This window comes from Arvicanthis niloticus, chromosome 14 (assembly GCF_011762505.2).
Source record: "Arvicanthis niloticus isolate mArvNil1 chromosome 14, mArvNil1.pat.X, whole genome shotgun sequence".
NCBI lineage: Eukaryota > Metazoa > Chordata > Mammalia > Rodentia > Muridae > Arvicanthis > Arvicanthis niloticus.
In genome coordinates, this window is record NC_047671.1 from 70,816,311 (window position 1) to 70,843,752 (window position 27,442).

At 36.4% G+C, this 27,442-nt stretch overlaps 1 protein-coding gene across 1 annotated transcript in view; it reads right to left on the bottom strand.

The window, feature by feature from the left end:
• Taf4b (TATA-box binding protein associated factor 4b) overlaps window positions 1-27,442 on the bottom strand; it is a 100,818-nt gene that overhangs the window by 46,575 nt on the left and 26,801 nt on the right. The window contains exons 7-11 of the mRNA XM_034517652.2: window positions 22,880-23,482; window positions 15,534-15,651; window positions 14,757-14,868; window positions 9,497-9,666; window positions 2,844-2,974 (exon numbers count right to left, since the gene is read on the bottom strand). Of these exons, the coding sequence (XP_034373543.1) occupies window positions 2,844-2,974; window positions 9,497-9,666; window positions 14,757-14,868; window positions 15,534-15,651; window positions 22,880-23,482 (1,134 nt within the window). The remainder of the gene's footprint in view (window positions 1-2,843; window positions 2,975-9,496; window positions 9,667-14,756; window positions 14,869-15,533; window positions 15,652-22,879; window positions 23,483-27,442) is intronic.

Sequence of the window (27,442 nt, forward strand, 5' to 3'; positions counted from 1 at the left end):
AAGAGTTTAAGAGCCAGAGGGAATGGATGGAGGACACCAAGAAAACCAGGCCCTCTAAAAATCATGACCAAAGCACAAATGAATTCACAGAGACTGAAGCAGTATATATAGGACTTTCACAAGTCTGTGCCAGGTCCTTTGTGCATATGTTACGACTTCCAGTTTAGTGGTTTGGGGGATTCCTGAGTGTGCAAATGTACGGATCTCCTATTCTTGTACCTTCTCTTGGGCTCTTTTTCTTCTGTTTGTTTGTCTTGACCAGCTCTGATTTAATGGTTTATGTTTTATCTTTTTATATTTTATTATCATCTCTTAGAAGCCTTTTTTTTTCTAATGATAGAAGGGGAATGGATTCATATGGGAGGGAAGGAGGGGACGAACTGGGAGGAGTGAAGGGAGGGAAAATGTAATCAAGATATACTATGTGAGAAAAGAACCTACTTTCAATAAAAGAAAAAGCTGGAATGTTTTATGTTGTCATACTAATATAAGAAGGACATTTTAGGATCAATAACAAAGGACAGATTATGTAACTCTATGTACTCTAGAGACTTGCCGCAAGAGATCTTTTACATCCAGGAGTCCAAGACGTACTTGGGTCACATAGGAAGTTAAGTGATTAACCACAGACAAGGAGGAAGAATGGGATGATGTGTAGTGATAAAAGGGTTAAGAAGATTGCATTATTCAATGGCCCACGTGTTGTCTGCTTGGTCACAAGCCAATGTGTTAATGGAAGGAACTAGAACAGACCCTAGAAAATATTAGGACGCTAGCCTCCCCTCGTTTTCTCTTTTAAATCCTGGCTATCTTGAGCTTAACAGCTTTGCTTCACCAGAAAGGCTACTGCCATAAATCTTTGCCATGGGACCAACGGCAATGAGTCTAACCTCCATGGACTACAGTCTCTCAATCTGTGAGCCAAAAGAAACCTTTCTTTATTTTAAGCTAATTAGCTTAGACATTTGTTTTAGTAACAGAAATATGCTAAAAGTTATATAAACCCAACAACAAAGGCCTCAAATAGAAAGCAAACCTGGTTACAACTTTTTGTTTGGTATCAAAGATTAAACCCAGAGCCTCATGTATACATCTTCTATTACTGAACTAAACTCAGTGTTTCAGTATCAGACTGAATATAGACCGTCAACAAAAAGCAGATGGCAACACTGAAAACCAGCTTAGAAAATAATCATATATCAATATTACACCAAAGATAAAAAAATATACATATTCTATTCAAGCATGTGAAACATTCTCTAGAAAATACCACATATTAGGTTTCAAAAGAAGCCTTAATGAATTCAAATAATTTCAATCATATTGTTTTCTCTTATCACAAAGAAGTGAAAATTGAAGAGAAAAAAAGGATAGCACTGAAAAAAAAAAAACCTTGAAAATTTCACAAAAATGTGGAAACTTAACAACACATACTCAACTAGTGAGTCAAAGGGAAAACAAAACAAAAAACAGACAACAGACAAATAAAAGACAATACCCCAAATGTATAAAATACAGTGCAGAGATCCATAGTGGTAACTGTCTACCTAGAAGAGAACAGTCTCAAACAAACACCTTTATTTCACCTCCTACATAATTGTTAAAAAAGAAGCAAAGTAAACCTAAAACTAGTAGAACAAAGGAAACAATAAAGACCAGAACAGAGATAAATAATATTCAGAACACACAAGCAAAGTCAATAAAACCAAAATGTTCTGGTTCTTTGTAATGACTAAGAAAATTGGGGAACCATTAGCTAGAGTAACAAAGAGAAAAGGAAAGACACAAAAGAATCAAAACACAAAGTACAGTTTACTAGCACCAATTGAACTGACAGATATAATGAATGACCCACAAAAATGGGCAGATTTCTAGACTCACATAAAATGAAATACTGATACTTTGTTTCCCAAAGTTTTTTCTGGTGTTTATTCTGTATTTTTAAGTCAGTCTAACAAATTGTCACAAAGAATTTTCAAGTAAGAACCTTAACAGCTATAGGTCTTCTGAAGTACTAAGTGAGACAGAAGTAAATAAGAACGATGATTTCTCCCGCAAGTTTCCTAGGGAGGCAGCAGCAGATATTCTGGATTTCCTTTCATCTGTGTGGCTATGAAGATTTGGTAGTGAATGAACCCTTTTTGCAAACTTAAAACCTTATGAAGTTACTAATTTACCAATATATTGGAAGTCTAGCCCTTAGTACTTTTTAATAAGGAAAAGCAGTACTCCTTTTCATTCCACTATGTTTTCTTAAAATCCATAATCATTCAGGATATCTGCCCACCTCTGAAATTTCAGTTCATAACTGATCTTACCCTAAAGACCAAGAAGCAATAAAAACTACAATTTAAATACACTTCAAATGCTTTCACCTTGGTAAGTTACTTGTTACACCACTAGGCAGGCTCTTCCGGCATTTAGATTTTCCTAACAGCAGCTAACTAAGAACAGTAATGCCTGATACCACACCAGGATCAGCACTAACTAAAATGTATATGATCACTAGCAGAGTCCAGACCACCAAAGAGAACACAATAACCAATATTCCATCCTAACACAGTTTTCTTCCTAATCAAGCCTTGAGGAGGAGCCTCAGGCAAAACAGGTGCATATTCCAATTTACAACAACAAACTTATTTTGGACACTACTGTAAACCTATTTTAATTTGATTTTCTATGTAAGCACATCTAAGTAAACAATTAAGGAAACTGCTTCCTACTAACATGAAATATATGTCTCAACCTTTCTAAAAATACATCCAGATATGGACCCTTGTCCATGAAACTACCTTTAATACTGCTCAGATGACAGTCTGTACTTCTTTAGTGATTTTCTTTACCTTGTAAACAGTCATCCGGTGCTGAGCAATTGTAGTTAGTTTCTCTAGAAGGCCTCGTAATCTCTCCTGGGTTGCATGGGAGATCAAGTTCACAGCATCAGAGTTAAGTTCCGTAATGTCATGCTTTTTACCTGTAGAGGCAGAGAAAATCCATTACATGTTTTAGTAGTGGCTTATAATTGAAATAATTAGCACAGCAGGTATTCAGTTCCCTCTGGAAGTCATACCCATCATGAATAAAGGTTTGGAGATTATGATTTTCCTGGTAAAGTCACAACTTCAAAGATCTTAGACATTACATTAATAAAACCTAGCCTGGAGCCTCAGAAAATATAGACATTGTTTCCCTTAGCCTCTAGAATCATTCTCCTTGCAAGGTCATTTATAGGACAAAGTTAATAAGAACACAAATCAAGTTTAGTGTTGAGGGAGGAAAATGGTAACTGCAGAAATTAGTGCTATATTCTGTTAATTTTATTAATTAAAAAAAATGGAAAGTCACATTTTACCCCGTTTGACACTGTTAATAATTCATGACATTTATTTCAGTGAACTGAAATTATAACTCTGTTAATTCCTTGTCTATAAAACATGCCTATATACTTCTTGCCCATTGCCAATTATATTTTTGCACTACTAATGTTTTCATAAATTAACCTGTTAAATTACAAGCTGAAATATGCTCAAAACCTCATCATTTCATTATCAATTTTACTTACTCCTTTTTTATGAACAAATTGTTTTATCCTGGTGGTAATGAGGAAGAAAGTTTTAGGGAAAAAATTAAATGGCAAACGCAAGAGCAGTAGCTCTCTTACAAACAATCATCAGTGTTTAAACTGCTTCTTAGGGGCAATATACCTGGCTGCCTCAGAAGATATGCAAATCTAAACATAGGCAGAGAGTAATCTAAGGGAGATGTATTTTTAAAGACTGTGTAAATGTCCCTGTGTTTGCCTAGGTCTGTGTTGTACATGCATGTATGTGTATTCACATATGTGTAAAGTACTAAGGATCCAGTCCTCATATTTGCAGAAGTGTTTTATCCACTAAGCCACTTCTCAAGGCCTCTGTGGTTGTTTTAAAACACACACACACACACACACACACACACACACACACACACACACGTATATCTTTATAGTAATTTAAAGTGTTTTTTATTTTTGCATGCTAATTTATATAATACATATTCTCAAAGGCTGAACTACAGCAAAAATATAGTTTAATTACAACTCAAATACACTTTGATATTACCACATAGTAAATTTAAATTTTAAAAATATAGTCAAGAGTAAACTAAATAGAAAGAAAATGTAAACTTATCCAACTCTTTTTCAACTAAATCTTCAAAGTGTAATTCATAACTTTGTGAAAAACTGAGCTCATTTCCAATTTCAGACTGAAATAGAGGGAAAAGAAAAACCCACTACAAAGACACAACTTCATTAAAATGTTCAGCATAAACAATTGCTTGGGCCTTCTATATAAGGAACAGTAAAATTTCAAAACAATCAATGATTAAATTATATCCTCAGCTGGGTTGGAGAGATGACTCAGTAGGAGCCACTCACTGCTTTTCCAGAGGACCTCAATTTGATTCCTAGCACCAGCGTCGGTGGCTCATAACATGTAACACTAGCTCCAGGGGATCAATGGTTTTGGCCTCCATGTGAATCAGAACTCACATGCAAATATAGACACATACATATACAAATTTAAAAAATAAATATAAATTACAACAAGACATAGGGTAGTCAAGTTACTTTATGATTTACTTTTTAAAAAATGAGCATTTAGAATTAGTATTGTGAAAAAGATTTTTTTAAATGCTAACTATATTTTAAAAACTAAATAAAAATGAAAATGATTTATTTAAAATCTATACTGGGTTTGATTCTCAGAAAAAGATATTAAAAAATAATAATAACTGGTATTCTTCAGAGAACTCCTAAACCTGATAAACAACCCCAGCAAAGTGGCTGGATATAAAATCAACTCAAATCAGTAGCCTACCTCTACTTGAAGAATAAACAGGCTGAGAAAGAAATTAGAGAAATGACACCCTTAACAATAGTCACAAATAATATAAAATACCTTAGTGTGAATCTAACCAAGTGAAAGATCTATATGACAAGAATTTCAAGTCTCTGAAGAAAGAAATCAAAGAAAATCTCAGAAGACGAAAAGATATCCCATGCTCATGGATTGGCAGGATTAATATAGTAAAAATGGCCATCTTGCCAAAAGCAATTTACAGATTAATGTAATCCCCATTAAAATTCCAACTCAATTCTTCACAGCGATAGAAAGAACAATTTGCAAATTCATTTGGAATAACAAAAAACCCAGGATATCAAGAACTATTCTCAACAATAAAAGAACTTCTGGGGGAATCACCATCCCTGACCTCAAGCTGTACTACAGAGTAATAGTGATAAAAACTGCACAGTATTAGTACAGAGACAGACAGGAAGATCAATGGAATATAATTGAAGGCCCAGAAATGAACCCACACACCTATAGTCATTTGATCTTTGACAAAGAAGCTAAAACCATCCAGTGGAAAAAGGACATTTTCAACAAATGGTGCTGGTTCAACTGGAGGTCAGCATGTAGAACAATGCAAATCAATCCATTCTTATCTCCTTGTACAAAGCACAACTCCAAGTGGATAAAGGACCTTCACATAAAACCAGATACACTGAAACTAATAGAAGAGAAAATGGGGAAAAGCCTCGAACACATGGGCACAGGGGGAAAGTTCCTGAACAGAACACCAATGGTTTATGCTCTAAGATCAAGAATTGACAAATGGGACCTCATAAAATTGCAAAGCTTCTGTAAGGCAAAGGACACTGTCAATAGGACAAAATAGCAACCAACAGATTGGGAAAAGATCTTAACCAATCCTACATCAGATAGAGGGCTAATATCCAATATATACAAAGAACTCAAGAAATTACACTCCAGACAACCAAATAACCCTATTTAAAAATGGGGTACAGAGCTAAACAAAGAATTCTCAACTGAGGAAACTCGAATGGCCGAGAAGCACCTAAAGAAATGTTCAATATCCTTCGTCATCAGGGAAATACAAATCAAAACAACCCTGAGATTCCACCTCACACCAGCCAGAATGGCCATGATCAAAAACTCAGGTGGTAGCAGATGCTGGCAAGGATGTGGAGAAAGAGGAACACTCCTCCATTGTTGGTGGGATTGCAAGCTGGTACAACCACTCTGGAAATCAGTCTGGGGGTTCCTCAGAAAATTGGACATAGCATAACTGAAAAGCCACCTATACCACTCCTGGGCATATACCTAGAAGATGCTCTAACATATAACAAGGACACATGCTCCACTATGTTCATAGCAGCCTTATTTATAATAGCCAGAAGCTGTAAAGAACCCAGATGTCCTTCAACAGAGGAATGGATACAGAAAATGTGGTACATTTACACAATGGAATATTACTCAGCTATTAAAAACAATGAATTCGAGAAATTCTTAGGAAAATGGATGGAACTAGAAAATATCATCCTGAGTGCGGTAATCAAATCACAAAAGAACACACATGGTATGCACTCACTGATAATTGGATATTAGCCTAAAAGCTCGAAATACCCAAGATATTTCAGACCATTCACAGACCACATGAAGCTCATGAACAAGGAAGACCAAAGTGTGGGTGCTTTGGTCTTTCTTAAAAGGAGTAGCAAAATACCCATGGAAGCAAATATGGAGACAAAGTGTGAGATAAAAGCTGAAGGAGGGGTCATCTGGAGACTGTTCCATTTGAGTATCCATCCCATGTGCAGTCATCAAAGTAGGCACTGATGTGGATGTCAGGGCATGTTGACAGGAGCCTGATATAGCTGTCTCCTTAGAAGTCTGCCAGAGCCTGAAATATACAGAGGCAGATGCTCACAGCTAACCACTGAACTGATCATGGGGTTCCCAATGGAGGAGTTAGAGAGAAGACTGAAGGAGCTGAAAGGGTTGCAGTCCCATGGGGAGAGCAGCAATACCAACCAACCAGAGCTCCCAGGATCTAAACTACCAGCCTGGGAGCACATAGGGAGGGACCCATGGCTCCAGCTGTATATGTAGGTGAGGATGGCCTTGTAAGGCATACTTGGGAGAGGAAGTCCTTGGTCCAGTGAAGGCTGGATGCCCCAGTGTGGGGGAATTCGTGGGTGAGAAGGTGGGAGTGAGAGGGTGGAAATACAATATCTAATAAAAATAAAATAAAATATGTAGCTGCAACAATAAATAAAATAGAATTTCTACTTTAAAAAAATAATAACTGGTATTCTTTTTTAAAACCTATAATACTTAAGTATTGGTAATGAACAAGTGTTAATAAATAATTCCTGAGGGTATATATGATAGCCAATGTTCAAAAATACCTTTACTAAGTTAGAAACAAATCTGAGAGCACAAGTTAAAACTATAGATTAATTCCCACTTTTAATACATTTTAAACAAGCCAACATAATTAAGGAGAGCTAGTTAGTGCTTGCCTGCTTACTGCTGACTTTATGTGTGCAATTTAATTTAGGAAATTAGAAGAAAAAATGAAGAATACTGACATTTAATCTAACCTTCACACAGAAAAACATTCTCAAAAATTCTTTCAGAAAATATAAATTTCTATTGTTTTAAAAAATGTTTTATTGATTCTTTGTGAGTTTCACATCATGTACCCTAATCTAACTCCTCTCCCTGTCCCTTCTTATTTGTGCTCTGCCCTTACAACAACCCCATCCCTGGGAGGGAAAATAAAAAACAAAACATAAAACCATCTCAGGTGCAGGGCCTGCTTTCCCTCCTACTTGCCAAAAGTGGCAAGGGACAAGGGGCAGAGAGCATCTCTCCCTATCTCTCGGTAGCCCACACTACCTCTTAGCTAGCTCTCCAGTGCTCATGCCCAATGTCTCCTAAAACAGAGGTTCCCAAACTACAGACAATAGGTTAAAACTCATCTCTGATTTTATAGTAATCCAATCACATGGAAGTTTACGCCTCCCTAAAATGCATGCAGAAACTCTGTCCATGATTCAATTAGGGTAACTGGAATGGAGACCTTCTGATTTACTCATAAAGAATAAGGCAAAAGTAGATCACATAAGGGTACAACATAAAGAGAGTTCCAATCTTGTCTATTGTTACATTTAATATGAGGTCTTATAGTCTTTCACAAATTGAAATTTAGTTCCAAATAATGAGTATATCATCAAGGATCACCAAGAAGGCTTTGATGGAAAATCTTGAAGAGCACCCAGATCTGACTTCCCTACTCCAAATCAGTGTCAAAAATTATGAGTTACGTAAGCCTTCACAGCTATGGTATTTTGTTAGAGACGTCAGGGCCCAATAAGAAACAGTTCTGCTCATCTGTTCATATGATGTTCATGTTTGCTTTTGGTCTGGACCAAGAGGGCTCAGCAGCTATAGCACAAAGTGGCCCTATCACCCAGACATATGTGGAAAAATGTTGTTATTATCTTAACTTGTCTTCAAATCGTAAGAAAATGATCATACAAAGATCAATATATGGCTCAGAGTTAGGAACACAGGCAGAGGATGCAGCCTGAATTTCAAACACCCACATTGTAAAGCTCACAATCATCTGTAACTCCAGCTCGAGGAGGACATCTGGCCACTACAGGCACCGCACAGTAATGCATAAACCCACACATAGGACACATATACACATCATTAAACATAATATTTAATACTTTAAAACTGAAAACAATCATTTAATAAAGATTTTAATCAAACTAGAAATGGAAGGGGAAAAGGACTGAACCAATGCTCTGGATAACATGGCACTACAAGCAATATGATGATTCTTCTCAACAGAGGCTCCTTTTCCCATGTAACTCTAGCTGTGTCACACTGACAAAAACTAACTGGGAGAAACTACTATTAACTGTTCACTAAAAACAGATAATAAGGCTTTAAAGTATTCAACATGTCCTACATAAAATACTCATTGTTAATAATGAAGTAGAACAAATACGGTACAATTCATACAAAATCTCCAATCTCATCTATTGTTACATTAATGTAACAATACTGCAGCCTCATGGTCTTATAGTCTTTCACAAATTGAAATTTAGTTCCAAATAATGAGTATATCATCATCCATTTTCTTTCATTCACTGCAGCCACCTAAAAACTACCCTGCACCTAGAGAAAAATCTTAGTATTCTAGATCAGCTTTCTCCTACAATAAAAGTAAAATTAAATTTTGGGATTGTTACAAGAAAAAAAAAATTGATTCTCATTAGATATTCCTATAATTTGTGAATACAGTATCTAACATAAACTTTTATTTGTATATACACATATCTAAGGACCAACAAGGAGCAAGATTTTAAAAATAAGTATGCATTAAATATTCGTGTAAAATATAAATCTCTATTACTATCATAAAAATGAATAAATTAACTTATATTTTCTACCCAGAAACAAAAGGTTGTTGTAATGATTTTTTTAAATAAAATGTTTTAGTCTGTAATATTCAAGGAATCGTAGACTATTTCTAGAACCTTATGTAAGCTTTAGAGTCCCAGGCCATCTCTTTAAATATTTCCCCTCAACAAACATTCCTATTGGGTCAATAATCATGATTCTATACTTACCAATGTCTAAAATTCTCTTCTGTAGAGCTCCAATGACAAGGAATGGTTCTTCTTTACACGACTGAATGAGTGTGCCAACAAAGTCAGAATGTGTTGCTAAGATACAGGCATTTTCTTCATCAAGGTTGACCTCTGCCATGCAAGTCACATCATTGATGTCATCTTCACCTCTAAAGGGAGAAAAAGTTATAGTTTGGGTAGGGTAGGGTAGGGTAGGGTAGCGTGTGTGTGTGTGTGTGTGTGTGTGTGTGTGTGTGTGTGTGTTGTGTGCACACGGGCACTCATGTATATATAGTTTCAGAGTGCAAAGAAACATAAGGTCTTAACCAAGTATGGTAGTGCCCCCTGTAATTCCAGTACTGGGGAAGCAGAGGCAGGAGAATCAGGAGTAAAAGGTCATCATTGGCTACAGAGCCAGTTCAAGGTCAGTCTGCTGCATAGAAAACAAAACAAAACAAAACAAAACACAAAGGAAAACAGATTGTTCTTATAAATAACAACATTGTTTTATTGAGTTTACCCAATGAAGTGAATTTAGGAAATGTCCATCTTTCTCCTTAAGCTTTTAAAATTAAACTGACATCACTAAGTACAAGAGTACATTTCCTGAAGGAGAAATCAGAACCTGCTGTGTGGTGAAGAGCTTATCTTTTCCTCTGCAGTAAGTGAGACACACCACGAGGGATCTGGACTTACCAAGCCATCCACAAATCCTCTACAATGAAAGGCAAGGAAATGAAAACCGACTCTGCTTTCATCCAAGACTGTTAAAAGAGCCTCAGATTTCCATGTGCATTCCACTATTCCACTTAGTAGCAGCAAAAACACTAGGTCACAAAAAGTTCTATCACATAAAGTCCCTTGAGAAACTATCTGTCTAACTATTCTGAAATCTATTTTTTAAATTAATTTTGTTTTTATGATTCTGATTTTTTACATGCTTCCTCTTACCAAATGAATACATTAAAACATACCCTCAAGAAATGAGATACAAAGGACCTATCAGCAAAATATTTTAAAATTCTATACATGAACATATATACATACATACAAAAACAAACATGAAAGGGGTTTAGGATCCTTGCTTTAGAGCAGTCAAGTTAATCTCATAGGATTACTATTTGGCTATAGTACTAACATGAAGATGTGTACTTAAGAGAAGTGAGAAAATATTAAAATTACCCCGATCATCCTTCTCACCATATGTAATAACTGTCTAGTTGTTCATGGTTTACATACTAATACACAAAAGTTTGATATTTTATATTAACAAGTATCCCATAAAAAGATGGGCAAATGGCACATCACAAACTCTATGTCAAACAGATTTAAATTATACATCCCCTATGATGATCATTTCTGTAGAGAACAAATTATAATCATCAAACACTTAAGGAATGAAAACCCCTGACGTCCACCTTTAAAAAGCATCATATTAAAGGTAAGGGAGGAAAAAGTCCCCACATGAACATAGAGAAATGAGCCAAATAAAAGAAAGGTGCCAGACACAAGCCTAACGTAAAAAGAAGAACAATGGCTTTATCATCATGCAGCCCACTAACAGTTCAACATTTACAGGTGTGTCCGTACTAGGGAGGAAAAAGAACCAATTAGTATCTCAAACTACTAATGAAACAGTCATAATAAAGAAAATAATTCCATCAACTAAATGTACAAAGTTCTTAATGGCTCTAAAAATTAACTTCCAACTGATATAAATCAAGTGGTATGTCCAGATTTAAATATTTAAATACAAAGTATAAAAATGACAGAGATAATTACCTAAACAAAGATCACACTCTAAAAAAAAAAATCTTACATAAGCCAGCCCCAATTAAATGTTGTCCTTATAAGAGTTGCCTTGGTCATGGTGTCACTTTCCAGCAATAAAGACCCTAAGACAGCTTGCATGACAAGCACTTTACCAAATGAGCCACGTCAATATTGGCCCTGATTTATTCCTTAAAAAGCACACCTGCGTAATATGAACTATACCTAGAAATCTGAGGTAGGCACCAAAGTTTCAGACTCTGCCCTAACAGTCTGCAGTAATACAGCTGTGGTAAGTATGATTCTTCCCATTTTTACTCATTAGTCATCCCATCTAAAAACCAAAAATAAAACTGAATAGGTATATCAAGTGTTCTTGAATGAAAGACATAAGAAGCTAAAACTGTATTAAAAACTAAGCATAATATTATTTTAAGAATAAAATAAAAAGCCTATCATGTTAAATAACTTTAAATCTAAGCAATATAAAATTTAAAAATGAGTAAAAAAAAAAATGAGACCATCACTGCCATCCTCCTTTCTCATAAAGCCTCCCTAACTAAATGCCCTTTGAGTCTCTTACTTTCTCTTCACCAATACTGTGTAACACCCTGAATGAATAGGCACTGAAATTCTTTTCTTCAGACTACATTTGAGAGCAGTAAGTACTTATAAAACATGGTGAATATCAGAAATACTTTAGAACATTTTAAAAACAGATTACAGTCATTTCTTGTCTATAGGTATGCCATTCTGGATAAGCCTAGAATCCAAACATTTAGCAAGTTTACTAGGTAACTCTAAAATTACCGATCTATATTCTACTAGCAAATGTTAAGTTGCTTTCAATATCCATGCTTTTCCTATATCTGTACTTCTCACTTATATTAGTTCTGCTAAGAAATTTGTAGCATGAATCACAACAGTATTATCAACATCTTTGATCCTTCTTGGAGATAGGCATGACCAATAAACCTAACTCCAGGCCACATAGCTTTTAACCTTAGCTCATGGTGTGCTCACCACTAAGGTTTTTCATCAATTTATTATATGTTTTTGCACAAAAATAATTTTTCCTGGACATCATTTACTATGTGTTCAATATAGATTATATTAGTAAATTGCCATGTGCTGTCTGTACTTGCCGGAAAGTACAAACTCTGAAGGCAAAATGGGACCCCTAATCTCAGACTCAAGCATGTTTATCAGCAATGTGCTCAAGACTCTTTGCTGGGGCAGGCTGACCTCCTCCATTTATGTCAGGAAGAAAAAAGCACTAAGGCATTAAAAACACTGCACCATTGAAAACAGCTGGAAGGTAAAATATTTCTAGTGGAGGTTAAAATTGGTTATCTAATGTTATCCTTCAGTGGAATGAGTAGCTGGAAGCTTATTCAAGGAGAATAAGCTACTCTGTTCTGTCTAGGACTCTCAACTGGTTACTCCTGTATGACTGTTTATCAGACCTTGCCCAGTCATTTTTTCTGGGTGTTGTAAATATCTGATTTGATGTCAAGCATTTAACTGCTACTTATTATTTGTTCTTTTAATTGCTATATAAGCAATAAACTCACTCAAAATCATAGGTGTAGAAACTGTAGAGAATTTTCTATACAGAATAATATTAACAGCTTTGAAAGACTTGATGGTCTCCTTTTTGAGGCATTCTGTGTAGTTCCCTAGGTGGCATGTTGGGCTTTAGCTGCCCTCTTCTGGCTGGTTTTTAACTCTATACCTAATCCATTGTAGGCCTAGCTAACATCAATGTCCTCTCTCTACTAGCTCAAAGATGGAAGAGTTTGATTTAGCCACCAGACTTTTTTTTTGGCCACCAGATTTTTGTCTCTTTTTAAAAATCACTATCCTAAAATGAATAAACATGTATTAGCAGCACATAAACAATACATACTACTATTGATGTATTTGTATGCACAACGCACAACACACAAAACAAGATGCATATGTTTAAAGGTAAACACAATCCAAAACATATTAGAAAACTTGATTTCCTTTGCAATATATAAAAAAAACTGAGTATCAAATTTAGAAGTAAAACAACATATGAAATAACACTATTACCTTGTTTGAGATGAAACCTGAATCTCTGGTGCCCTCTGGTGTTTTAAACACTATACAACTTCTAATATTCATCCTAGATACACCAAGAAGCTAAATACAAAATAGGATTTTCCAGTGAAAAAGTCGCAAATTCACAACATAAGTTTAGATTAACCAGGTATCTCTCAACAACAGCAACAAAGCAGATATCAAATATTATGAAATCCAATCTAGTTTAGTCAAGAAGGCCTAACATCATATATTACTGTTCTTTCTTAATATAAGTCAACATTAAGGGTCTGATTTTAGTTTCATTTGGACTAAGATGGCACTAATACTGTCTCAAAAAAAAACCCCTCTGTATAAATTTCTTTATACACTGTAATATGTGTAAGATTACATATGACACAAATTACCAAAAAGTATTTTTAAGAATATTTTAATGCAAAAATTAAAGACACCTAATTACCAAAAAATAAACACTGTAGAAAATTCAGCCTTTTCAACAAATGGTGCTAGGAAAACTAAATATCCACAAATAGAAGAATGAAAGTAGATCCTTATCTCTTAACCTCTAAGAAAATGAATGGATCAAAAAAGAAATGGATCACACACCTTAATATAAGACATGAAATTCTGGAGAAAATGTGGTATGTCTACACAACGGAATACTATTCACAGCTTTTAATAATGAAGACATCATGAAATCTGCAGGCAAGTGAGTGGAACTTGAGAATATCACAGAAATTGAACCACCACCCAAAGAGCATGAAGGGACCCGACATAAGGGTTCCCAAACATATTTGTAGCAGATGTGTGACTTGGTCTTCGTGTGGGTCCCCTATCAACTGGAGTGGGGACTATCTCTCACTCCATTGCCTGCCACAAGATACCCTTCCCCTACCTGGACTGCTTGGTTGGGCCTCAGTGGGAAAGGATGTGCTTAGTCCTGCTGGGTTGGGTGGTACCTATGGTTGTGGTGGGGGAGGCTTCCCCCTCTCTGAGAAGGGAATAGGGTAATGGAGGAAAGAGATCTGTAGACTACTAAACAGGTTTTTCAAAATGCATTGAAAAAAGCATGTATAATTTATGTCTGCTATTTATAAATTATACTCAGTAAAATACTCTTAGAAATTTTAATTTTTAATTTTATTAACGTATATGGTTGTTTTGCCCACATTATGTCTGTGAGTTCCATGTATGTCTGGTGCCCATGGAGGCCAGAAGAAGGCACTAGATTCATTAGAGATAGAGTTACAAAGAGTTGTGAATTGCCATGTGGGTGCTAGGAATCAAACTAGGGCTATCTCTTATTAGAATGTTTGAAAGGCATTCAAATCTATTTATTTAGACATTAGTCTTTATCATCTTTTTTTCCCTGAAACTTTACTTTCATACATTAAACCAACTTTTAACTACTGACTTTCTTTACCTGAAGCATGTTGGTCCATTCTCTTTTATTTTATTGTTCTGAATAGAAGATGTTTGAGCTTGAAGCGACAAAAGTTTATTTCCAGGCAGAGTAATTTGCTTTATGATAGAAGCTGTAAAAACAAAACAAGAAAGAAGAAAGTAGAATACCTCCCCTCAAAAAGGCAATCATGTCACATTAGGAAAAACTCAGAACAGTTTTTAGTAAATATGAAATAATCAAAAAGTGTATTAAGCTGCCCAGAACTATGTTTTAATTTAAATACGCTAATGAATGTAAACCCTGAATTTAAAAAAATCAGCTTATAAACATCTTTGGGTTATGTTTTTAGGTAGTCTCAAATTGTCTTTAAAATTAGCATCATTATAAAAACATCATGCTTGAAAGGTAACCGTTGATAATATTTCAATTATATTGGTTTTTTGAGACAGGGTTTCTCTGTGTAGTCCTGGCTGTCCTGGAACTCACTCTGTAGACCAGGCTGGCCTTGAACTCAGAAATCCGCCTGCCTCTGCCTCCCAAGTGCTGGGATTAAAGGCGTGCGCCACCATCACCCGGCTATATTGGTATATTTTTTAACACATATTTACTGCTAGAATCTTTTATATAATAATACAATACTTTAAGCAATTGTTTGTTTCAAAACAATATATATGTCTAAAATGTAACAAATCTTTTGGTTTTCTCTTGATTTCTTAACACAACAGGTGCAAGCCCTGCTGTTCCGGATGCACTGGGTCAAGTGGGGATGGCAGCATGTACATGGAGGGAACTTACTAGTAGGCATCACAGTATTCACTAGTGTCTTCTGCCCACAGTTCAGAGTACTCAGTGGTGAGGAGTGGGAAATGGAGGTCACCTTATTCGCACTGCCTCCTGAAGGCTGCTGGACTACCTGAAACAATGAGAGCTTACATTGTGGTCACTCAAGAAAGCATGCTGTAGCGATGAACAAGAGCTGCTATTTTTAACAATCTATTCTGTTTAGCTATACATACCTCTAGCTAGCACAGGAAGAATGCCTAGGCAAACTTTCATTTGTTTTATTAAGACAAGACCTCTAGGATGGCCTTTGAGTAATGGGGCTCCTCCTGCCTCAGTTTCCCAAATGCTAGGGTTTGTGTGTGTATTACCACACCCAGTTCAATCTGTATATAGCAAATTAACTTGCTCAAAAGTTAAAAAAATGGATACATTAAATATTTTCTACATCAGAATTCAATTTTAAAAAGTAATTGTATAAATATGTTTATTTCTTAATTTACCATGAAAAATTTCAAACACGTACAGAAGCATACAGAACAAAATGAAACTATCTATACCACTACCCAGACTAAGCAATGATCAATTCTTACACAATCATGTTTCACCTATGCCTTTTACTCACTTTCCAATTATTTAAAACAAATCTAAGAAATATCTTTATCCATAATATTTCAAAATACATCTTCTAAAGATAAAGACTTTTATCTATTATTTTTATAAAGTATTATCCTAAATCCATCAGAAAGTGCTGTTCTCCCAAATAATAGTTACAGGAATACAGTAATAGTTGGGAATAAAGAAAGAAAAATTAAAATGTTAACAAGATAATCACTTTTAGCTTCAAAGAAAAGACAGAAAAAGCAGAGTGTCATATTATCATTTCAAAGAAAAGCAGTCATCATGTATTTGGGGCAGCTATAGATAGGGAGATATTAGAAGTTCTTAAATTTCTCTGTGTTTATTATAAAGAGTGCTATCTGTCTAAGAGACATGCTTCTAAGTAAAAATTTACAAAAAAAAAAGTTTTATCTGTAATTAAAATGTACAAATCAAGTGTGTGCCACTAGATTAATCTCTCAAGCAAGGCATGGTAGCGCTTGGAGGCAGGAAGATAGATCTCTGTGAGTTCCTAGTCTGCACAGCAAGTTCCAGGCCAGCCATGGCTATACAGTAAGACCTGTCTCGAAAAAGATGAAGTAACAAGAAATGCAAAGCATTTTAGTGTCTCCTTGGAGAAAAAACAGAATAAAATAATACAATTGCTATCCCTCTTTGATAATAGAAATCTCCTAGGAAGGGAATTATAAGTTGGAATAATTCAACTGCCATTATTCTTCAGTAAGAGGAAAGCTGTATGTGTGTGTGTATGTTTTGTTTCTGAGACAGAGCCTCAAACCAGCTTAGGTGGACTTAAGCCTGTGATCCTTCTGCTTCAGCCTGAGTAACTAGGACCGCAGACCTGAACCATAAAGTCAGGGTAGAAAAGAACTCTTGCAGAAATAATACATGCCAATGGAGTAGACATCATGCATATTCTGAAGTATTGGGGCTTGGGTTTAAAGTTCACAAAGTAATATACCTTTATGCATTCAGAAAAGAATCTACGTAATTTTGCCTTTTCTCTCTATAATTTTATTTTTCCATCTCCAAAAAATATTCAACTTACTCTCCAAAATTAACTGACTTTCCTGGAGGAAAAAAAAGAAGCCAGGAATTTTTAATTAACTTTTTCATTTCTGAATTGTTTGCAAATATGTGGATTTGTATAATTTTACTTTTAACTTAATCTGTTAAAACTAGTTTTAGAAATTTAAATTTTAAAAATTAGCTGACTAAAATTACAATTTTTGTGTTCTGAGTTAGTTTTGCTAAATAAAATTGGAAAGTGATCTTTTGTTTAATGAACAAAACAGTTTTTACACAAACAGCTAAAAAAAAAACTTTTATGCATCAAATTCAGGGACTAGGAGTTAAATTCCGTGGTAGACAGACAGACAGACAGACAGACAAGGAGAAAGGCCAAAGCTAGGCAATAAAGATGATAAACTTCTAAGGTGGCTGGCTTCTTCTATTACCAGAGGCTCCAGAGAGATGCACTGGCTCAAAGCAGGACAAGTTATACAACAGTTTTCAACCTATCAGCCACCCTGTTCCTCTTCCACTGACAACCCTATATTACAAAGGAAGACTCTTGAGACTTACAAGCTTCAGCCCTGGAAAAGAAACTGGATTTCCAGCTTCCAGAGTTGAACTCTGCTTTGCAAGGGGTCTTTTTTCTGTATGTCTGTGATATGTGTATATCCTCTTCCTCAATAAAAGTCTGTCTTTGTCTTCAACTGCTGACTATCTGCTGCTGTCTGAGGTGAGCTCTCTCTGTGGTTACCCATTTCACTGGAGTTTCTATCCCTTTCAACTGACAGAAACAATGAGCTGGAACAAAACCCATAGGCAGTAACAAAAACAACCTGACTGTTTCTATGTGAAAAAGTTAAGGGTAATATAGTAAGTTTAGTATTTATGTTGAGTGTATAATTACTATATGAAAATGATAAAAAAAAAAAAGCATTAAGTTTAGCAATTTATAAAAAATTGAATTCTTACAAAAATTTCTAGAGCTACCAAGTAGGGTCACATTTCAAGTATTTAGTGCAAAATAGAAAATTTACACCTAAAAAAAAAAAAACTGAACAATTTTAGTTCATAGAACCCCTGAATATAATAAACAACAGTCAATAAGGAAAAAAGGTAGAATGTAAAGAAAAGAAAACATGCAGTAATAAATCTACTTTTTAAAAGAGGTGGTGGATAAAATATAAAATGTCATAAAATAATGTGAATTGAAAACAGGTAGTTTGGAAAAATTCTTACAACTTGAAGTTCAGTTAGAGTACTTTCTTATTCAAAAGCCTAAAGATATAAAATTCTCCAGAATTATACTAACCAAAAATAAATATTAAGAAATATTAATAAAATTTTAAGCTCATGATTAATTATCATAATATGAATATAGACATCATTGACTGGCGGACTGCCAAGCAAAATATAAACGATGTCATTAATGCTAAGTTTATTAAAGAAAAGAGGTATTGAAGTAAGGCTCATCTCAGAAAGGCCCTACTGTAAGCAGATGCTGTCTTCCTTACAGGTAGACTGTGAAACAGATTATCAAGTCTGACAAGCTGGCCTCCACTCACGAATAAAGAAGGAAAAAAAGAAGTGGCAATAAAGCATGTAATAAAGAACACCTGAAGAGAGAGGGGCTGAGTGGAGTTCCAGGGCCCACAAGGTAGTCCAGGACTTCTGCAAATGTCGCAGTGACCACAGCTCAGCGAGGAGTCCTCGGAACACATGTCAAAACTAGAAACTGGTATAGTTTCAAAAAACCAAAAAAAAAAAAAAAAAAGTCTCCTTCAGTCACTCTGCTTTTGAGTCTTTTATTTACATCCCATGGTTTAATTTGCAGATATGTGATCTGATTAGTGAGAAACCACGCTCTTTTCAAAGCCAGAACCCATGAGGTAATTATGCACTATTCTTCTCTTGATGTAAGAGCTGCTAAGAGACTAATCTAATCTTCCTCAGACTTTTAGTAAATGTAAGTAAGAAATCATAAACAACTGACTTTGTATCATACTCTTGTCAAATTGTACCTATGTGGTTTTAATAATGTTGAGATTATATTTTAAGGTAGTGCCTGGCAAAACATGCCCTGAATTAAAAATAATGTTATCATTCCCCAAAAATAGAATTATTAAAGTAAGCTATAAAAACTCAGCACCTGACAGCCAGGTGCATATTCTTCATAATATATCCTTTTCATAAGGAGTAGCACGACCACAAATATGATCCAATGTGGAGATTTTTGTTTTTAAATGACCACGTGGTATTTTTTATAAACTATAAAGAATCCTTGCTTGCTTGTTTCTTTTTAGCATTCCTAAGCATTTCCCCCTCATCTAAACATAGAATTAAACTGATTGTATTTTATAATAGACTCAATGATATTTTTAATTACTTTTCAACTTTAAATTCAATTTAATTTCCAAGGCTATAGAGGAGACACTTGTTGCTCTTAGAGGACCTATGCATGACTCACACCACCCATATAATGGCTCACCACCATCTGTAACTCCAGTTCCAAGGACTCCTATACCCTCTTCTGATCTCTAAAGCACCAGGCACACACATAGGGTACAAACATAAATTCAGAAAAAATACTCATAAACCTAGATATGTCTTTAAACTAAAAAACTAACACCAAGAAAAGTTTCTAAAGCTGAAGTTAAAATACCAAATTTTCAAGTCAACTTTTGAAAGCATGTCCTAGCTCAATCTGGATCATTATGATTCTAGTTGTCGTAAGCAAATGTTATAAAATACATTTACAATGGAACTTTACTATCTTAACCACTGTGGGGGTTTTTTTCTACTTAAGAGGTGTGACGCTAATTTGCTGCCTAAAAAACATTAAAAAAAAAAAAAAAACAGATTTTTTACATTTTAAAGAATAAAAATAGGGGGAAAACATTTTAAGGTTTACCATTAGATTTTCTGTTACAATTTTTCTGAGATTCTAATGATTTCCAGTGAATAATATGTCAAAGCTCCAAGAGGTACATGCTGTCAAGATATTATTACCAGCAGCTTTCTGTCTCAGGACACTAGAAAACAGGAATTTTTTCCAAAAGAATAAGCTAATGGACTAACACTAGATAGGTCACTTGGTATGTCTGAATTCTTTTTTTTTATTATTAGATATTTTATTTACACTTCAGATGGCATCCCCTATCCCCATTCCCCCCACCCCCCTTAGGAAACCCCTATCCCATGCCCCCTTTTCCTTTTTGCATTTATACATTTTTTTTAAAAAAATGTTAATCATAGGCTTTATAAGTTTGGAATTGTTCAATCAGAGGTGTAACCCACTGACCGACCTAGATATAACAACTATCTTTGACTAGTGGAGATACATGAACATCTGCCTCCCTGTCTTCCCCCTCTTTCTCTCTTTCATCACCTAGCTTCTCCTCTCCTTCTTCTTCTCCTCTTCTTACTCCTTTTCTTCCTCTCAGTACTCCTTCTACCTTAGCTCCTCCTACACATCACCCTTCCTGTTAAAATGAAACTTTTCTCTCAAAATACAATTAGAGCATAATTATGCCAATTTGTACCAGTGAGGTACAAGATAGTCCTAATACCCAGTCCATCCTTTTGTTGACTAACCAGCTCCTCTGTCATCTATTCTAACTAGAACATTTAGTTCTGAACCTGGCTTTAGGATGAATGTCAGCTGACGACCATCCACTCAAATCTTTTCTCTTAAGGTCAATCGCTTTATGTTTTCAACCCCATCAGAAATCCACTTAAAGTGTTTTTTTTTTTTCCTTGCCTTTCCTTCATCATAAAAATTAGCTTTAAATTCATAACACATTAATCATATACTTTTCCTCAGCTCATGGACCTTTATGCTCTAGCCAATCAATAAGATTAGCACCGACTTAAGAACTAATAATGGACAACAGAGAAGATTCTAATCCTGCTCAGTTCTACCAAAGAAAGGCCTTTTCCTGGAACCATTCCTCAAATTCTTTGGTTCTCAATCCCAGTACCCAGAACAATATTGAAGAATCACTGACTGTTTCATGCTGGGTGGTGGTGACTCAGATAGCAGAGGCAGCTGGATCTCGGAGTTTGCAGCCTGATGTACAAAGTGAGTTCCAGGACAAGCAGAGCTGCACAGTAAGACCCTATTTCCTGCCCTCCTCAAAAAGAGGATTCCATAACCTGGTTTAATTTCAGGTATCCAGTAAAACCCTGCCCTAACATATACATTGCTCCATTTGAAATTCAAATGGAGAGTGTTAAGGGTAAGAAGATGAGAGTTCTCTAAGTGATTGTTATCTTGACTACACAACAATTAGACTGCCCTTCAATCTGGTCACCTTCTGTGCCAGAAGCTGCCTTAGAAGACAATCTCGTGCAGGTGCTGCCTATGACTCTCCACACAGTACAACTAGAAAGCACACACCAGACAAACAGAGTAAACTCAATCAAAGAGATTCAAAACACACTTTATCTAACACAAATATTTATAAAAGAGAACAGCAATCAATCAAAAGAACAGCAAGCTGTGTTTAGAGCTTTACTTAGAAAAGTGATTTTAAATTTTAAATTAATTCACTGTAGTATCTTCCATGTGTCAACAATATCCTCATAGTCTTCTAAGAATGTGTCTTTCCCTGAACAAAGTAGAAAATTCTAAACAATGTCTAATCAATAAACAGCTAAAATTCCCTTCTTTTATCAAAGAATCTATTCAACCTACCAGGAATAAGAAAAAATACACCTCTATCTATTCACTTCGCACACTTTCTCTCTTACTCCTTAGAATTTTTTTAAATATAAATATTTTTTAAATATAAAAATGTTTTTAAATATAAAAAGCAAAAAGCAGCACAAGAGCCACACCTAATGGTACAGGCCTGATAGTAATAAGGCAGAAGGACTGAAAGTTCAAGGTCAGCCTGGCAAATAGTGAGATACTGTTTTAAAAGAAAAAGAAAGAAGGTGCTGGAAGGATGGGTCAGCAGATAGTCATGTAAAAGCTGGGAAGAGAGTGGAGAGCGCCTGTAAGTCCAATACTGAAGAAAGAGAAACAGCACGATTCCACTGTGAAGGGGATAGAGAGAGAGCTCTCCTAGAGGACACAAAAGTCATTTTCCCCCTGGGAGGCTTACAGCTGTATGTAATTCCAGCTCCCACTCTGGCCACTTCAGGCACCAGAAAATCAGTGGCACACATTCATTCTCACACACATACACATAAATAAAAGTTAATCTTAAAAGAAAAATAAGGTGGAAAGCAATCTTACCCCATTGTAACCTCTTCACACACACACACACACACACACACACACACACACACACACGGGTAGGGGGCAGGGACAGAGACAGACGGAGACAAAGGCAATTCAGTCTCAAATTTTAAAAGGATTTTAATAGGCCAATGATGTAACTGGGTGATAGAATGTTTGCCCAGGGTGCTTAAGAATGCACAATCTGTAGCACTGAAAAAGAAGGAAGGGAAGGAGGGAAGAAAAGAGGAAGGGAAGAAGGCAGGAAGGGAATGGGAGGGGCAAATATACATAAAAATTTTGAAGTACACAGTCACAACTTCCATAACTCTCAAATGTTCAGTAAAACCTATGTGTGAGTTGTCCATACAACTACAGAGAGGGCAACTGAGCAAGTGAGGCTAAAAGAATTGTACCTAGTAAATTTGGGAGGTGTACAGAGTCTTGACAGAGTCTGAATGTGTGATATTTTGAGTGACTGGGGAAGAAATGAAATAGTACTCACTAGTTGCTTGACTTTGCCTGCCTGTGGAATGCCAGCTGATTGTGGAAGGAGAGGGCTCGGCTGTGCAAGTGTGATCTGGACTGGAGTGCCAATGGCAGGTTTATCAGCTTTGGTCCCAGCAGAGGTAATGGCAGGCTTCACAGATGGAAGACAAAGAGGTGTAGCAGACACTTCTCCAAAAGTTGCTGATGGAACGGCCAGTGTTACTGCTGCTCCAGACACTACTGGATTTTCAGGCTGAAGGGACACTGCTGCCACTGTATTTGGTACCGATGTTGTAAGTGGTTTTGAAGTCTGAAGCAAAACAGTTGCAGCTGTTGTACCTCCTGTTGCAGCAGCTGGGGCCACAGAATGCAGTGTCACAACTCCAGTGTTTGCTCCTCCTGGACCAGCAAGTGAATGCAGAGTCTGTTGAACAGACAGAGTTCTGGGTGCTGTTGCTCCAGAGACAAGGACTGGGGAAACTGTACTTGTCACCACAGGAGAAGTCGCTGTTGTCACGGTACAGGAAGAAATGACCACATCACCAGAAACTTCCTGAACACAGTTCTCAATGAAGCTCTGGGAGTTTGGAAGAAGCTGTCTTAAGGCAACCACACTCTTCTAGAAACAGTAGAGGAAAGGAAGACAGAGATAATTGAATGAGCTAAAAATAAAGCAAAATTTATATTAAACAACATCAAGTTAAGTAAGTACATCAAGTGTTTCAGCTGAGAAAACTATTATTTTTGTTTTCCTACCAGTAAACAGATACAATAAATTTATAGGCTGAAGTGCTTTCTCAGTGAAAAAATAATTTAAATTAAAATATAGTAAATTTATTTTGGATGTCAATGATCAACTTGATAAAGTAAAACACTACAGCATTCTTCTTCCAACTCATCTAAGCCATTGGCAGATTATTATTACTTGTGTGTGTGACACACACACACACACACATACTTATAGTTATTTATAACATAGAAGAATCAGGGTTGTTTTGTTAAACACCTTTCAAACATTGAATGTAAAGCCTTTACATCAAAATAAAACTAACACAAAATAAAAAATGATTCAAGTTTCAACTGAAAATGTAAAAAGTAATAAGTTAAACAGACAATGTGAGTGTTATTTAATTATCTCTTAATCACACCAGGAGTAACCTGAAAGGCCAAATGTATCCTCTTCTCTATGAAGCATTTAATACTTAGTCTCTCTGCTCTAGGTGATGCCAAAAAATATCAAGTTAGAAAAAAAAAAAGGGGGTGGGGGTGGGGAATGGGATTCACAGGTCCTTAGAGCAGATCAGCCAAGTAACGATGTATGGGGAAAAACAAAGCAAGCAAATCCAATACTTAGTAAACTATCCCAAAACCCCAGTAAGAGTTAGAATGGAGCTACCCTCTGTGGTAGATAAAGCTGCTCTCAGAAGCCAGAAGCCATTAAATGAACTTCTCATTGCCAGCAGTGGGCTACTGCATCAAGTTGTTGGTCAGAGAGTCCCAAGGCCCCAAAATAATATAGGCAATTGTCACTGCTGTTGGTTGCTCACAAGACATAACTAACAAGACCCTATAGCTAGGGTCACAGAACATAGAAAAACCAAGTTGAAACTGAGCTGGAAGCTCCTCCTTGCTGGTAACCCTCACAGTCCTCAGACGTGCTATTTAGGCCACTCCAGAGAAAAGCCAAAGGTTTTATTCAGCTGTGGACTCTGCATGTACCAAGACCAACTAGCCAGCCATGATATACTCAATAGTGCAACAATGGCAAATCTGCTACAAAGGTAATCAACTGTTTTCTGACTGGATTTGAGATCCTGCTACTGTAAACCTGTTCAGAATCCCTGAGCTGAGGTCATAGGCCCTAGTAACAACATTATTGCTATTCTTTTGTTAAATGAACATTATATATCCACAAATTTGCTTTATAAATAACCACATTTGTGTTTCTAGATTAGTCCTGTTTTTAGCTTTGGGTCACAGAAGCTTTTTTTTTTTTTTTTTTTTTTTTTGCAATGATCAGTAGTAACTGTTGTAGGTATAGTGTTATTGTGCACTGTGTAAAGATTATCCTTGTATCATTCAAAAGCTGTTGTCTGTGCCCCCATATATGGTTGCAAAACATTGCTCCCCAATTATTCCCTGATTGTTCAATAAAGCTGATCAGGCAATGGCTGGGCAGAGGAGAGAATAGGAATGGACTTCCTCCTAGCCAGGGGAGGAAGAGAAGGACAAGAAGTGGGGATTTGCCATGAGGGGGAAGTCCAGGAGATACCATGAGAAAACACTAGAGCTGAGAGAGCCAGAACAATACTAGCAAGTATCATGAGCACTCCAGCTGTGAAGTAGCCAGATTATCTCAGAGGATTAGAAAAGATTAATAACTGCTCAGTTATTATCCCCTTAAAGCTTATAGAATAAATATAATAGTCTCTCAATTATTTGGGACCTAGCTGGGTTAAGAAAAAAATGCCACTTTTTAACAATGCCACTAATAAACCATAGAGACTACAAATTAGTTAAAGCACTAAGGAGAAGTAGCCACTCATAATTGAGATGTATATATCAACCCCTTCAAGGCTTGGGATATCACACAAGTAGGGGAAGAATGTTATAGCGGCAGAGGAAGGGGACATGGGTGTGGAACATGGATTCTAGCTGTGATTCCCTTCACAAGGTCTGCATAAAAGGGAAAATGGGGAGAGGATTTAGTAGAGAGAATGACAGTAGAGAGGGGTAATAAACACTATGGATATTTAAAAAGGCACATAGAAACCTGCTATTCTATAAATTTCATGTGTACCTGTATGAATATATACAATGAAGTGTTTATTTGGAGCTACCCTACACAGAGAACAATGTGCCACCAAGAAGCCATGGGATGTCAAATAAAAAGCCCAGTGCTAAGTTTGGATTAATCCTTTCAACTTATTAGCCAAAGAGACCCCCAAAGCACTACAGGCTATATCTATTTGGTAAGACCCTATTCTGGAAGACACCACACACTAGCCACAGGACATGGAGAAACCAAGTTGGAACTAACCAGGAAGCTACCTCCCTACTGGATAGTTTTCGCTGTACTGGATGGTATTATGCAGGCTACTGGGTGTAAGTTATTAATGGTCTTATCTAGAGAACCTTGTGAATTTTAGTATTGACTGGCTTGCAAAAATACACTCATGAGTGCAATATTGGCAAGGATATTACAGAGTTTGAGGTCAGCTGGGTATACAGACTGAGTTCCAGGACAGCCAGGCTACTCAGAGGAACTCTGTCTCAAAAACCAAAACCAAAACCAAAACCAAAACAAACCAAGAACAAAACAAAACTGATAAAGAGATGACTCAGCAGTTAAGACTTGAATAATTAAGACCTCTTTTCCAGAGAACAGTTCAATTGAGTTCTTAGCATCCACTGGGTGCCTCATAATCACCAGTAACTCCAGCTCCAGCTTCTGCTCTCTGCTGGCCTCTGAGAATGTACATACATGCATGGCATATACTCAAATGGACACATACACATAAATAAAAAGAAATGTTAGCAAAAAGAGACAGCTGTATCAGCGGTTAAAAGCAGTTATTGTTCTTGTAGGTGACCCAGGTTTGGTTGCCAGCACTCACATGGTAGCCCACAACCATCTATAACTCCAGTTATAGGGATTCAATGTGGAGAGCCGACAGAAGGCGGCTATCATCCTTGCACCCATCTTGAGCCATATACCCTGACAAGAGACTTGATTACAATAGCCTACAACAGCTGAGCACACTCTGATAATATCTTGTTTTAGATACCCAGGATTTTCCCTTGGGTGTGTGAGACTTAAAGATGTGTGACTTGAAGGTGTGACTTAGAGATCAGATTTAGGGATGAGACCTAAGGGCATGACTTACAGGTGTGACTTAAAGGAGTGGCTTAGAAGCAGAGACATATAAAAGATGAGAGGCAGACAGAAGAAATTATTATTAAGTATTAGGCATTTGGAGTAGGCACTTGAGAATCGAGACAGGCAACTAGGATTAGACACTTGTACTTGGATGAGACTTGAGACTAGAACTTGGAATTTGGAACTTGGAGACACTAGAGACTAGGAACTAGGGACTAGGAACTCAAGACTTGGGACTTAGACTAGGGAGACTGAAAGATAAACGGGATTGAATCACACTCTGTCTGGTCTTCATTCCTCACTCTCTCTCTTGCTGAATGAACCCTGACCTGCAGACCGGAGCAGCTTGGGGCAGTGCGGGCTCTAACAATTTAGACCCCAAGGCTTTTGGCAGTGCAGGTTCCAACATTGACAGAGCGGTTCCCGACATTTTGGCTCCCAAACGTGGGACAGAGCAGTCTGCGACATTTTTGGCGCCCAACGTGGAGCAGCTCTGGCCGCAACAATCCAACAGCTTCAGACCTCCTGAGACATCAGACACACACACTGTGCATTTACATATATGAAGGCAAAGCACTCACAAAATAAAAACAAATCCTGAAGAAAAGTAAAAATGGTGATTTAAATGGGTTTTGTTGTCTCTAAAATAGAAAATAAATACCATATGGCATCTATTCTCAAAAAGGTCATATGATAATC